Genomic DNA, 15436 nt, shown 5'->3' with positions numbered 1-15436 from the left:
ATGAGAGCCACATTGTACACATCAATCTGTTTCCAGCATGCACTCATCCCCGTCTTGTCCTTGCCTCTAATTGAAACAATCACAACCACATGGAAGTGGGGGGAAAAAAACAACGATATAACCATCTCTGTTCCGCAAGAAGCATCACTTATGTCTGGATCGAAGAACAACAAAAACAGCTAGCCAAACAATGACAGTTGCCATTAAAAACACACCGTACATACTGTATCAATGTGTGCGCTTGTGTGTGTGTGCATGTTTTTGCTCCAACCACAGCCACCCTTTTCCTCATCCTTTGACATTAATTGGGAACATTCAATTCGCTTGTAGCTGAGACACAATTACACACAAATGCTTAGCTGGATGACCATTAGATCACTGCAGTGAAGGCTAAATGTCTTGCATCAAAACCTCCAGATGTGCAAGGAAATATAAGGACAGATGCAGTAGGTGGGGACACATTTGAGGGCAGCCAATAAAAGATGTATGCCAAATAGGTTGTCCACATGTTCATGATATGCCTTCAAAAGACTGAGCCAGAAATACTCCCCCGCCTACAAAAATACTCATGTATAATTTTTTAAACAATGAGTGTATAAAAAAATGCCATTATGCAGATACAAAAAGCAACTGAGATGGGCTGTGTATCGAGAAATGTAGGGATGTTCAAGCATGGCACTGGATATGCCTGAGGTAATTCAAGATGCAGGCCCACACACACAACCGAGTTAGCTTAAAATGCAAAAAATTATCAAAAGTTTCAACTTGTCTCGCATGTTCTATTATGATGCAGGCCTCTGCTTCATACCAACCACATTTTTTACTTCAAGTTCTAAAAATACATAGTTTTTGAAAGCTGTTCTCCAAAGCTGACACCTCAACAAATCTCATGAGACAATTAACTATGAGTGCATTTTGCTTTTCTTGAGCGTGGATTACTGAGGTCACAACAGAAGGGCATCAGTGATGGAAAAGGAGGACAAATCTGATTCTAACAATAGCACCAAAAATGTAACCCTATGACGACATAGTGGAACACCTGCCTTTCCTCATTGCTCAGTGGAAATGTTACTTAGCGCAGAATATACAGCGCATCATGTGTTCAGTATAACATTGTGTGTCTTCATGGAAAGACGCTCACCTCTCAAGCACCTGCAATTAATGCAGAGAACACAATTGATACTTTTGAATTTATAAGATACTGAGTGTGAAAATGTGATGTAAGAAGTCAACTCGCCTTCAGCAAGTCTTTCTCCACTTGTGTACCATCCCTTACGGTACTGAATCGATCAACCGCATCAAATATCGATACGCTTTCTATTCAATGAAAATCAAATTTACAAATTAAAATGATTTTTGCATTTTGACATGAAAGCATGTGATCTGAGCAAACGAAACAAGTTGGCTTAAAAACAGCAAACCAGCAGCCTCTTTACCCTGCAAGTACTCCTGTGTGTCTCCCCATTTCTGTTTACAACATATGCTACCCCCACACCCTCAATGCAGGCTGAACTTATCGAATGTTTATACAATGGAAGATGACTGGTCACAATATGGAAGCATTCAGGAGCCAGATCCCAGCCTGGCTGAAAAGAGTGGAGTGGAAGTTTCGAACAGTTAATAAATGTTCGAATTGACAGTCGTGCCAAAAGATAATAATTTTCAAATTTTTAGTAGATAGTAAATAAAAATTGGCCAAACACTGAAGCAACAATGTTAGTGAAACACACATTTGGAGTCCCTGCCAAAACGTTTGGCCACAATGTACTTGGCTTTTTTGTTTTCTTCTTTTACTTTTATTAACAACAGAAAAGTATAGACAACCAAGTAAACCTCCTCCTTTTGTTTTGCAAATGTAATAATAGCAACAGAAAACAAACTCCATATTTTGGGGAAGTCTGCACTCGACAGAGTAGCAGCCAGAATTTTTGACACGTGTGCAAGTGTACCTAATGTTGTGGGTGGTGTGTACAGTCTTTAAATAGATAGAAAAGAGACAGATTGAAAAGAGAGAGAAAGAACTGTCACTACAGGATTTAAGGCATCTGGGGGTGGGGGGGGGGGTGAGGTAAAATTAGGTGAGAGATTTTGAGAGGTCAAAGTTAGAGAGAAAGCAGGCGCACCACACAAACATGGACCCTCCTTCCCATACACTGGTGTTAAGTTGTTGAGAGTCATCCTAGCCCCCATTCCTCCTTGCTCTTAGGGCAAAACAACACAGAGCAGTGATGCTGAGGGCTCGTTCAAAGGTCTCCGCATCATTTTTATGAGGGCTACTCTCATTAAAGAGGAGCGGGCAGAGTGACAAGCCAGTTGGCCTAAAGGGGGAAGGTGACGGGGGGGGGCTTTCACATTGCACAGCAGCACCGACATCTGGATCGCCAACCTTCACACTTCCAGCAACTCGTAGCTCCAAAAGACAAATATCCTGAGAAGTTGCCTCTCCAGGAGAGATGAAGGGATGAATGACGACCTGTGCTCCAAATCTGCTTTTTTGTTTTCACATCACTGCTTCTTATCTGTCCGGTAAAGCCATCTGAGGCCCGTACTGCAGCTGGACTCAGATGCACTACATTCCTAATGCACTAAAGAGATTGTAAATAAACCCCAAAGGCCTGATATGAAATGCATTTCCATGCGTACGCTCCCTGTTGGACATTTTAACACATGACGGAATTTACCTCAAAGGCTGTTTGGGTGCTTTGCAACTATGTTGAAGGATTGTCTGCATTGCACCAAAGTGCAGAAACTTGATTTTTACAGTTTAGACTGGCTGTAAATTTAAAGAAGTTATGAGCAGTAAAGCAGAGGACTGTGTGACCTTACAATGGCATCAAGCAGCAAGAGGGTCAGTGGCTGTGTTCCACATTTGTTTCGCTGTTTAACTTGTCACCTGCCACTTGTGATAATTAAAGACATCTTCCAAAGAGTTTCCATATTCACAAAGTGTCTGCTCAGCACTGCTCAAGAGAGGCCCGCCTTTCTCACGTATTCTCAGGGGAAACATTTTGGGGCACCCACATTTAAAAATTATTATTTTGTTTTTTAAAAAGGGCGTTGGAAAGGAAATGTATTGTAACAGACGTAGTAGTGTTTTTTTTTTTTCGTTTTTTTTTTTTTTTTTCTTTAAATTCAGAGTAGCAACAGGCATCTTGACAGGAACGGCGCGCTCTCCCCTCACTACCCCATTTAAGAGTCCCTGTCCGCTTTATCCGTCAGCTTTGAGGTCTCGGAGATCCAGAGCGCAGACGGAGGTTTGCATTAAGTGCAAGTGGATTAAATATGAAAACTGAAACAAAAAACAGTGCACTACTTGTCTGAAATGCTATGGCACAAATCCTCCGGGCAACATTACTGTGCAATGTAAAATTAGCTGGCATTGAAAAAGGCATTCCAAACAATTAGAAAAAGTATCTCGGATACCGGCGGCACGGTGGACGACTGGTTAGAGCGTCAGTCTCACAGTTCTGAGGACCCGGGTTCAATCCCTGGCCCCGTCTGTGTGGAGTTTGCATGTTCTCCCCGTGCCTGCGTGGGTTTTCTCCGGGCACTCCGGTTTCCTCCCACATCCCAAAAACATGCATTAATTGGAGACTCTAAATTGCCCGTAGGCATGACTGTGAGTGCGAATGGTTGTTTGTTTCTATGTGCCCTGCGATTGGCTGGCAACCAGTTCAGGGTGTACCCCGCCTCCTGCCCGATGATAGGCTCCAGCACGCCCGCGGCCCTAGTGAGGAGAAGCGGCTCAGAAAATGGATGGATGATCTCGGATACCATTAAAAATAAACAGATTAAAAAGAAATCAGTTACTATAGCACCAATTTCCACATAGTCAATCAAGGGATTTTAATCAAATGTGAAAAAAATTGCCAAACCGCTTTGTATGAGAACCATTCCTAATATTTTTATTTTCTAACTTACCTTAATAAAACAAAATTAAAACACCCCTCAGTACTTGAATGATAAATAAATGACTTCACTGTCTGCCATAGCACCAAGCCAAAACAGAAAAAAATATTTACTTTATTTATTTTTAATTTTTTTTTATTTTTTTTTAAATCATTGGATAGTAATGCATCCAGCAGATTATGTGAAAGTGTCGTAACCATACTATGATCATGACTTTGTGTGTGTTTGTGTGTGTGAGGGGGGGCACATCCAGACTTCCCTACTGGATGCTCAGCCCTTTGCTCCTTTGTGTGTTCCTTGTGGGCCCTTGAGGCCTTTCGCAGGCTGCGGAACGGCCGGTTTGGTTCTAACTGTTTATTTTTCAAAAAGGAAAAATGTCGGCCTGACTATTAAATGCACGACGCAAGCTTTAATAAGACTGCTGATGAGAGGCCGAGGGGCTTTGGGTTCTGGATATGGTTTGTGTGCATGTGCGTCCATATGAAAACTGTTATTCCTGAAACATATACATTTTGTAATTTAGGAACACATTAGGGTCATACCTGCAACTGCAACTTCATGTTTACCATTATGGTTATATGCAACAGATGTTTCTTGGCGGCTTTGTGGGTTTTCAGTCTGTAACACTATTATTCAGTTGCAGCTAACAGGTTAGTTGGAATTTGATCAACCCTTACAAAAACACACCTGTTGTGTCCAAACCAACTTCCGAGACAGAGCCACCACCAGAACCATCTCCAATATGAATATCCTCAACTGTTCAAGGGGTCCCTTTATCTTCTGCACATAAACTGCAATTACACGCGAGCAAGCGTTCCAATATTCAAAATACAGCAAAAAATAATCAAGATAAGCACATCATTTTCATGGCCCTGAAAGCAGCCGACGTAGCATCTGAAGCAGTAAAGTGACCTCGTGGAAGCCAATTTCATTCTGAATTATTTTCCCCTTCTTCCACACAGAACTTACAGAAATGTTCACACAGCCAATTCGGCTCCGCGCAATTAGATAATTACACTACATTGCCAAAAGTATTCTCTCACCTGCCTTGACTCAGATATGAATTTAAGTGGCATCCCATTCCTAATCCATAGTGGTCAATATGACGTTGGTCCACCCTTTGCAGATATAACAGCATCAACTCTTCTGGGAAGGCTGTCCACAAGGTTTTGGAGTGTGTTCATTGGGATCTTTGACCATTCTTCCAGAAGTGCATTTGTGAGGTCACACACTGACGTCAGACAAGAAGGCCTGGCTATCACTCTCCACTCCAATTCATCCCGAAGGTGTTCCATCGGATTGAGGTCAGGACTGGCAGGCCAGTCAAGGTCATCCACCCCAAACTCTGTCACCCATGTCTTTATGGACCTTTCTTCGTGCATATTGGAAGAAGTAGGGGCCAGCTTCAAACTGTGCCCACAAAGTTGGGAGCATGGAATTGTCCAAAATCTCTTGGTATGCTGAAGCATTCAGAATTCCTTTCACTTGAACAAAGGGACCAAGTCCTGCTCCAGAAAAACAACCCCACACCATAATCCCTCCTCCACCAAACTTTACACTAGGCACAATCCTGTCAGACAAGTACCATTCTCCTGGAAACCACCAAACCCAGACTCGTACATCAGCCAGATGGAGAAGAGAGATTCGTCACTCCAGAGAACACGTCTCCACTGCTCGAGAATCCAGTGGTGGTGTGCTTTACACCAATGCACCGACACTTTGCATTGCACTTGGTGATGTTTGGCTTGAATACATCTGCTTGGCCATGGAAACCCATTCCATGAACCTCTCTGCGCACTGTTCTTGAGCTAATCCGAAGGCCCCATGAAGTTTGGAAGTCTGTAGCGATTGACTCGGCAGAAAGTTGCCAACCTCTTCGCACTATGCGCCTTTCACCGACAGTCAACGCAGATACCTTAGCCAAAGCATCCACAATCCATTCACATATGGTGGCGTAACTCGCCCGGTGGTGCTTCGTAGTCTGAGTAAAGCTGTGTTCGCCATCTGTCATCCATCGCTCCCACGCAGCTTCCAACTTCACTTTGAACGCCCTGTTTACACTGATGTCCAGCGGTTGGAGTTCCTTTGTCAAGGATCCGGGAATGATGGCAAGCTCCGAGTTAATTTGCTGCACTTGGTTTTTCACAGCGGCTGTGAGATGGGCACAAATGGAGTCACAGATCAACAGGGACGGTGACGCGTGGAAAAAAAGCATCCGGTCTACGTACACCTCACTCAGCCACTCTCTCCTTTTCTCCTCGTCCATCCAGCTCTTTTGATTGGCCTTAACGATGACTTCGGCTGGAAACTTTTCTTTCGAAGAAAAACTCTTTACATCTAATACATAGGAATTGAATCCCTTGGTCCTTTTTTTTAAAATTTTTCATATATTTAAGTGCCGGGTTAATGTTCACACTGAGCATAATGTCCATCCATAAATTTTCTACACCACCTTATTCTCACTAAGGTCACAGGTTTATGGAGCCTCTCCCAACTAACTGTGGGGAGGAGGCAGGGTACACCATGAACTGTTGCCAGCCAATCGCAGGGCACATATAAACAAACAACAACTCACACGCACATTCATACCTACGGGCAATTTAGAGTTTTCAATTAACCTACCGTGCGTGTTTTTGGGATGTGGGAGGAAACCAGAGTACCCGCAGAAAACCCATGCAGGTACGGGGAGAACATGCAAACTCCACACAGGTGAGGTCGGATTTGAACTTGGGTCCTCAGAACTGTGAGGCGGATCTGGTAACCAGTCGTACACCGTTTCACCGTGCATAATGTTACAGTAGCAAACAATAATATTAAATAAAACTTCTGCCCAATTTTTTATAAACATTTCGGCATACTACTGTACTATATTTTAATATCAGTCATCAGGGTGGTACTTCGAGAACCTAGTATTTTTTTAAGTGGGACTTGGTGTAAAAGGTTTTAGAACCACTGAGGTAGGAGAAGCACAAAACACACAAAAGTCTTTAAACAGTCATAAAGCAGAACAAATCTAAAGTGAGAACCCCAGAAAAAAAACTAATTTCCTGCATTTATAGTTTTCAAATGGCCATTAATGACCCTTATTAGGGCCAGTGTATTCTTCCGGGGGCTAACTGCCTGATTTATTATGGCTTTAAAAACAAATGCAGCTCGGGGTGGGGGGTGTCGACCCCATCCTGGGTCTCAGTCTCCCCCTAAAGCTGTCTTTGCCTCCGTCTCCAACTCCAGGCAGGGGAGCAGGAAGAGCGCAATGCTCCCCTCTGGCTCAGAGGTGAGATGGAGACCAGAGTGATGGTTGTGTGCGCCCAGTATCATTGTGTGAGGCCAATATCAGCATCACACAATCAGTGTGGGGAGTCCACGTTTGTAGAAAACTTTATCTTATTTTCATATGTTGCGTGTCAAGGAACCCTGCCATGAACATGCCCTCTCCATTATACAAATACACACAAACATTCTTATCTGGAGGTTTGTGTTGCCATTCGGTGTGTTAATGAGCTCTTATCTGATGGTAATAGATCTGACCACACAGTCAGGGGTCTGACCTCATGTTCCCATGCATAGTAACACAAAACACTTGGATGCCTTATCCTCACTGTGGAACTTAAACTATGATTCACAGGGATGGACATTTAACTATTTGAATGTCCTCAATCAACTATGAAAATTAAACATCACTATTTTGTTTAAATATCAATTTCAAAGCGATTGGATAATATCTTTTAAAGACCCTGTAAAGTGAAATCATAGACTTCTTTCTAAATACATTATTAGATCTTTGCTGAAGATGTGCAAACAACTGATAACCACGTAGTACTCAAATGTGGAAATACATTGTGTAAAGTTAAACTGTTTTTCACCATTGCAGTTTTCTTGATTTTTTGGGGGGAGTGGCTAAAACAGTGGTTGGTGCCATTCTGTATGCAAAGTCAAACCTCTACATTTTCTTTTAATAAAATATAGTGCGCACAGTGGAGTAGTGTTTTGGAGGTCTGTCTCACAGCTCGATTGGTTTGGAATCTCAGCTGGGATTTGCATATTCTTCCTATGCTTGCGTGGGTTTGTTCCGGGTACTAATGGCTTCCTCCCACAATCCAAAAAACAAGCAAATTAAGTTGATTAAAGACTAAATTGTCCATAGGTGTGTCTGGTTGTGGTGCAGCAAAAAAAAAAAAAAAAAAATACATTGTGGACATTAGCCATCACTCAAGATCGTAGTTCAAGGGGCATCAGAGCAATCATTCTGTCCAGTTTTTGCTTTTCTTTGGCTTTTGGTAGCGCTTTGCCACAGTTATTCCGAAAAATGGTTAGCTATGGTTGCAAAATGGATTGTGTTCAATATCAGGGGCCGCACTGGAATGATCATCTGACTGTTTTTTGATAAGAGTTTTAACTGAATTTCACCGACAGCCAACAGTCACAAGTTACTGCCCTAAAATTATTAAAAGGTGCCTCTGAATGGCATTTCAAATTTGGATATGTGCCCAAGAGTGGGCAGAGTCGATGCAGCCCGCTCTACCTCCACCCCCAGCTGAATCAAACCTGTTAAAGAGCTTTTAAAAAGCAAATGGCAGCGGTGACAATACAGCCGGCGTACTCAGGACACGGCCAACGCTCACATGGTTGTAATTATCCCAGACTGGAACAGTGTTTCTCTCCACGTGCAAGTAATGAAAATGTGTGTGTGCACATACGTGTGTGTGTGTGTGGGTGCGCTTGCGAAGCGGGTGTTAATGGTAAACACCTGAAGCTTGTAAGAAGCGCTGCACTGTGTTTGCCTTGGCGACTGCTGGCTGGTTGTTTGTGCAAGTGTAAAAGTGTCACAATAGCCTGAGAGCACACACAAGCTAAATCCTCCCACCCCTTCTTACCAAAGTAGTGTCCTCCTAGTTTTAGAACAGAGTGGCTGTTACTAACGTCTTGTGCCAATGACATAACCAGCATCACTTGTGGCTTGCGATGTGGCTGAAATGCCGCCCCCTGTTGGTCCCGTTTGTTGATGCATGCTGAAAGGAGAACACCCTGATGTTGGAGGGCAAAGCCACCATGGGCAGAGAAGTAAATGCCACTCGTGCTGCATGTGGTGATGTAACTCCCACACACGCATGCAAGCGCAGAGGCCTCAGATATGAGCTTCAGGTTTCAAATGGTGTGATCTGGTGCTAAAGGAGGATGAGGATCTCCTCTTACAGTGTCGTGTTGAGAGAGAAGCCCAGTTCAGCCTCACAAAGACTTTGCTTCAATTTATGAGAGGCACGCAAGTCCAGCAAATAAGCCATGGAACATTTTCCACTTATGAGTCTCACAAATAAAAACAATGGTGCTCACGCACATAGTTCATTTCCCGAGCAAACAAACAAACACCACAATCTGCAGACAAACGCCAACAACGATTTATTGTGCAATCTAATTGTTGAGACATGAAAACATACCAAGTCCACAGGCACTGTGACGCACCACTGCTGTAAAGGTTTGAACAAAACAAGACTATAGCTAACAAACAGAAAATGATTAAAGAAAATTCAAATTAAGACGCTGAATTTTTGCAGTTACGCAACAGCTGAGTCAAAACAGACAGACCTCTATTTAAAGAGCTATCAATCATTTCATAATGTGAATTTCCCCTATGACACAGGTGTCAAACTCAAGGCCCGTGAGCCAGATGCTGTCCTTGACTTATATTCAAAATATTTCAAATCATAAAATTTGTAACAATTCAATGCGTGGGCAATTATAGAATATCACAGCAAGTTGATTAGGGTTGCACACAGAACATCTTAGGTAATGCTACATTTACATGGATGCCAGTACGTTCCCTCCAGGTCTGCCATGTTCTGGTGGAGTCCCTCGTGTTTGTCACAGTCTGGCACGTTTTTCACATTCCGATAAGGCTCTCAACAGATGAAACGTGGACACCGGGCAGCTTTGGTGCATGTTTGTGGCCATGGCAGCCAGGCGGGCTTTGAAACCCCTTTCAGACATCATATGTCAGACTGTAGTACTGTGCAAAGGTTTCCCCACTTTAATGTTCAAGATCATCAAACAAATGTAAATATCAGACAAGCATAACCAAAGTAAACATAAAATGCACTTTTTAAATGATTTTATTTATTAATGGGGGGGAAAAGTATTCAAAGTTACCACCTGGCCCTTTGTGAAAAAGTTATTGTCGACGATGCAAAAAATAATAATAACAATAATAAAAAAATAAAAATAAAATGTAAGATGGGGCTAACACACCACATCTGTCGAGCCTCTAAACTGTCACACGTGATTGAAAGCGACAGAACAGATACCATACACCCTAACGTGGCAAAATGTGGACCAAACGCAGCAGAATGTGACAAAATCTGAAAGGACCACAAGATACCGGGGAATTGCTTCCCTTCCCACTATGGGCCACCAAGTTTTGTTGTGTTCTTCACATTTTACGACAGTTGACCATGTTTTTCATGCGGAACGTGCCTGCCATGGATTTTTTTTTACTGTTTCAAAATCTGGCCAGTCATCCACTTTAATCACAGCGTGTCATTTTTGCCAATCCCGTCCTCCAGCGCTTTCTCTTGTCCATCCTATTTTGTCCACGGTGGCCTAAAACGTGATTGCCTTCAGACTCATACTAACCATAGTATAAGGGACAAGAAGAGGAAGTGCCTCACGCTCTAGCCACACGCCTATTCGGTAAACAAACTCAGTGCAGCTCAGATTCTGACTAACACACTTCATGGCAACATGCTTTTTGGCAGAACGGCAAACGTGTTAACTAATTTGAAATGACATTGAAAATGGAAACGTAAGTGAGGTATGAAAAGGCAACATTCAGCGGCATTTAAACAGTCTTTCAGAATCTTTCGATGGAGACAAAGCCATAACAATTATTTGTTTTTTAAATATTATAATACTTGTTCAAACTGTTAGTGTCTGCATCCAGCATTTCCTTAAAGGAAGACAAACACTTGATGTTGCGCTTCTCATCCCCACCCTATGAGATCAATAAAGCCCTGAGCTGTATAAAGATGTAGTAATATATGAATAAATGATAAAAAGAAAAAGAAAAAAAAAAAAACAGGTTGGTTCGAATCAACTTTTTATGAGGCTGCATACAGTCACAGCCACACTTGCGCTAAAAGCATCAGGAGCTTTGGCTGTGGCTGGTCCAGTCAGTCAGAGGCAGCGTTCCATCTTGGCAAACAACACCTCACACTTTAAAACAGAATGTGTTGACAACAGGCCAGAAATTCCACTTGTGAACACTTTCACCTGTTCCAACTGTTGTTGGACTGATGAAAATGGGGAGCCATGAGTGGAAATTCCCAAAAACCTGCAGATAGGCATCTTAAAAAAAATAAAATAAAAAATAAATAAAAATGCACTATTTTGATATGTGCACAAAGTGCTTATTTTTGCAGGAACTAAGAAAATATACAAACAAACTTTAATCATGTCGCTTCACGTTAAAATATACCCACAAAAACAGCTATGTCAGGATTTTCCAAAGCTCAAGATGCAAAGCAGTGTAAATGTGGTTCCTTGCCAGGTTTCAAAATTACAAAAATCAAGACACTGAAGCATCTGAAGTCCAACACCCTTAAAGTTGTATAATTCGGAATCACCTAAATTGAATTTTTCGATACTATGCCGTAAAGGTGCACGAAACTTCAGGGTTCAGATTTACACATTAAACATCAGCGACCCTTGGAGACTTCAACTCAGCGACCATTTAAGGATCTGTGTGCTTTTAGGATTTTTCTTTGGCTTTTTGCAGCACAACAACAACAACAAACAATTACGTAAGTGTATTAATGTTAGTAGTAGTAGTAGTAGTAATACTCCGGGCGGCTTAAAAGTGCACTTGCACCTTTGTAACACTTCTGACCACACATAATCATTTTATGTAAAGGTTAAGGTAGAGTAATACATTGTTGTACTATTACCGTGGTTAAGTTACTTTTACACTTGTATTGTGGTTGGAAAGGTCAAAAAGTTCCTAAAAATTATTAGAACAGTACATAAAAGTTTCATGATAGCAGGAATTTGACCCCGCAAAAGAATATTGCTACTTCTGTTATTTCTTATGGAAAAAAAATCTCTTCTTTCTTTTTTACTCCATTTCATTCATCATTTCTACTCTGGCAAAGGGAAGCATGCAAGTTAGAATTGTATTTGATGGTTGTTCTATGTCTGTTAATTCAATATGCACATGACAAACATCTTGAAATCAGATATAAGACCAGTGTCCAGGAAGGAACTATGTTTGACCTTAGAGGTGTCACAGTAATGCATTGCAATATTTTTACATCATACGAGTAAAACGTTTGGACGTGCCTTCTCATTACATAGAATGAAAACATGTCCAAACTGTTGAAAAAGACTGTATAAACTGATGACAGATAAACATCAGAACAGACGTGAATCTATTGCAGTAAACATGAATCACAAATTCAATTGCCAAGACAATGTGCGCCTGACAACGCTTACAGCATTGTTTTCTGACAACTGTAACAAACTGACCTGGGACACCAAGCATGTATAATCTAACATCGTGCTTTGTTAGTCCGGACCAGTAAATGTCACAACTGGAGACAAAGTCTGGTTTAGTAGCATAAATTTGGGTCAATTTGATTAAATGAAATCATTTAAACCCCATCCATCCCCCATTTCTTCTGGTGTCCCCCAGAGCTCTGTCTTCGGCCCCCTCTTCTTCATCACATTGTACCTTCAACCCATCCATTTTCTGTACCGCTTATCCTCACTAGGGTAGCGGGCGTGCTGGAGCCTATCCCAGCTGTCATCGGGCAGGAGGCGGGGTACACTATGAACTGGTTGCCAACCAATCTCAGGGCACATACAAACAAACAACCATTCGCACTCACATTCACACCTATGGGCAATTTAGAGTCTTCAATCAACCTACCACGCATGTTTTTGGGATGTGGGAGGAAACCGGAGTACCCAAAGAAAACCCACGCAGGGACGGGGAGAACATGCAAACTCCACAGGCGGGCCGGGATTTGAACACCAGTCGTCAGAACTGTGAGGCAGATGTGATAATCAGTCGGTCACCGTGCCGCCTACATTCTACCTATTGCCAATATTTTCCTTAAATTCAACTCACACATTCACAGTTATGCAGATGACACCTAGCTCAACATCTCCACCAAACCCACCATCACTCTTCCTCCTTCCTCCCTTACTGCGGTCCACAGAACTGTGAGGCAGATATGCTTACGAGTCGTCCACCATGCCACCTTTCCCATATAATTTGCCATTTAATTGATGTTTTGTTATAGTTATTGCATTGATTCATTTTATTTTAACTATGTTTATACAGGGACCTTGAGTGGCTTGAAAGGCACCAACAAATACAATTAATTATTATTATTTTTATTATAAACTGTTCATAAAATGGGTCTGATCATCTAAATCCGAAGACTAAACAATGCAGTCTGCTCAAACTAATAGCACACAAAAAAAAATACATGTGTTCATATCTGTATAAAAAATAATATGTAAGCATTCACAGGAAAGGGAGGAAAATCAAATTGAACACTTGGATTTAATAACGGGTTGAACCTCCCTTGGCAGTAATAACTTCAACCAAACGTGTCCTATAATTGCAGATCAGACATGCACAATGATCAGGATGAATTTTGAACCATTACTCTTTACAAAACTGTTGCAGTTCAGGAAGATTTCTGGGATGTCAGAATCTCAATCAGGTTGAGGTCAGGACTTTGACTGGGCCACTCCAGAACACGCATTTTCTTCTTCTGAAGCCATTCTGTTGTTGATTTGCTTCGGTTTTGGATCATTGTTCTGTCGCAATACCCACCCTCTTTTGAGCTTTAACAGTTTGACAGATTGCCTCAAGTTCTTCTGCAAAATATCTTGATAAATGTGGAAATTAATTTTTCCATTGATGATAGCAAGCTGTCCAGGTCATGAGGTAGCTAAATTCTTGTGATTTAGAGGATCAGACCACATTTTATGTCAAATGTAAGGTATTCTAAAGGGTTCTAACATTATTTTTCCTCCCGCTGTAAATGTAACACCAGCCCAATTAAGTATAGCACTTCACATTGAGTTCAGAGGGAAACAAGAGGGAGTTACAATGTGTGGATCACAACTTCCCTTTGCATCAGGAAGAAGCCCAATGGATCAAAATGAGCATCTCCCACTGGCAGAAGTGTGAGTGTTCGATTACCGATGTCACAATAAAAGCTTACGGAACATATTTGAAGGCTCCAACACAGAAAAAGAAACACACGGACCAGTGCCAAAGGCATCACTGGCAAACACACAATTGGCTTTCACACGGTCACTGATGTAAGAACCGTTTGAGTGTTCAATTACTTTGGTGAAGACAGAGAGAAACATACCTGGAGGACAGGCACATTCTTGCCCAACATCTCGAGTTGTTCTGCTTTTTGGCATCAGCACCATGACTTTCTGCATTATACAGAAACAACAATACAAAGTTATTAGCGAATTTATGCTCACTAACCACTTCATTAGGCAGCAAAAGAAAACAATTTTGTTCTGGTTAAAGCATTTTGATACAGCTCCTCTATTGGATCTCTTTTGTTTCTGTTCCCCCGATTACATGATTTTATGTCATCAGTAGCAGGCATAAGTAAACTAAGCAACTGCTTGGGGCCCTACAACCAATAACAGTTAAAAGCCTCAAGTATTGAGGAAGGACAGAGTAACAAACAGTTAAATGCTTGGACTAAGGTAATTTAATTTTTTTTCTTTAAGCTTTTGCACATTATTTGATTGTTTTAAGACTTAATTAGTCAACATACTTATTTTTAAAGACTTTTTGGCACCTTGTTTCAGGTTTTTCCATTCATTTAAATGATTAAGTATTTGCTTTATATTTTATTGCTTATTTTGTTTAATACTCTTATGTACATTTTAAGTTATTTTTATAAGATGATGAGTATTTTGATTTGTTTGTGCACATTGCAGTACAAATGATTGTTGGTCATTGCCGTTGCAGTTTTTTTTTTTTTTTAAACCACAAATAACAAAACAGTTGACACTTTTACATGAAACACATAGTATACCGTATTTGTGTGTGTTACTTTTAGCAGGCCTATAAAATAATCGGTATCCTAGTGCTTTATCACTTGGAATGTTGGGTAAAACAATGCCAGTCTGCGATCTTTTGAGATTAAAAAAAACTATACATGGGTAAAGACATGACAGCAATACAACACTGCTGGAGTGAATTTAAAGTGGGTATATGAATGGTCAATAACCAATTACTGGCAGAAATAGGGGGCCCCAAAATAAAATGTTGCTTCGGGCCCCATGCAGGTGAGGGGAAGCTCTTATCAGTGGTTGTCAAGCTAATATTATGAGCTTCAACGACAGACTAATTGGCCAAATGCAAGTGTTTGATCCCACACAGGGAATGTAATTGGGCCACGATTACACAAAAAAAATACATTCTTCACCCAGGTACGCAGCTTTCACGCACAATAGTCATCGGTGATCAGCGTCATCAATGCAACCCAAA

The 15436-nt window shown here is 41.4% G+C and overlaps 1 protein-coding gene across 1 annotated transcript in view; it reads right to left on the bottom strand.

Moving 5' to 3' along the window:
• Positions 1-15436, bottom strand: part of LOC133407832 (collagen alpha-1(XXIII) chain-like) — a 144142-nt gene that overhangs the window by 127642 nt on the left and 1064 nt on the right. Inside the window, 1 exon segment of the mRNA XM_061686104.1 lies at positions 14292-14361. Within this exon segment, the coding sequence (XP_061542088.1) occupies positions 14292-14361 (70 nt within the window).

This window comes from Phycodurus eques, chromosome 9 (genome assembly GCF_024500275.1).
Source record: "Phycodurus eques isolate BA_2022a chromosome 9, UOR_Pequ_1.1, whole genome shotgun sequence".
NCBI classification, from domain to species: domain Eukaryota; kingdom Metazoa; phylum Chordata; class Actinopteri; order Syngnathiformes; family Syngnathidae; genus Phycodurus; species Phycodurus eques.
Note: the sequence above shows the minus strand (reverse complement) of the source record. Positions and strands in the feature narration are given on the sequence as shown.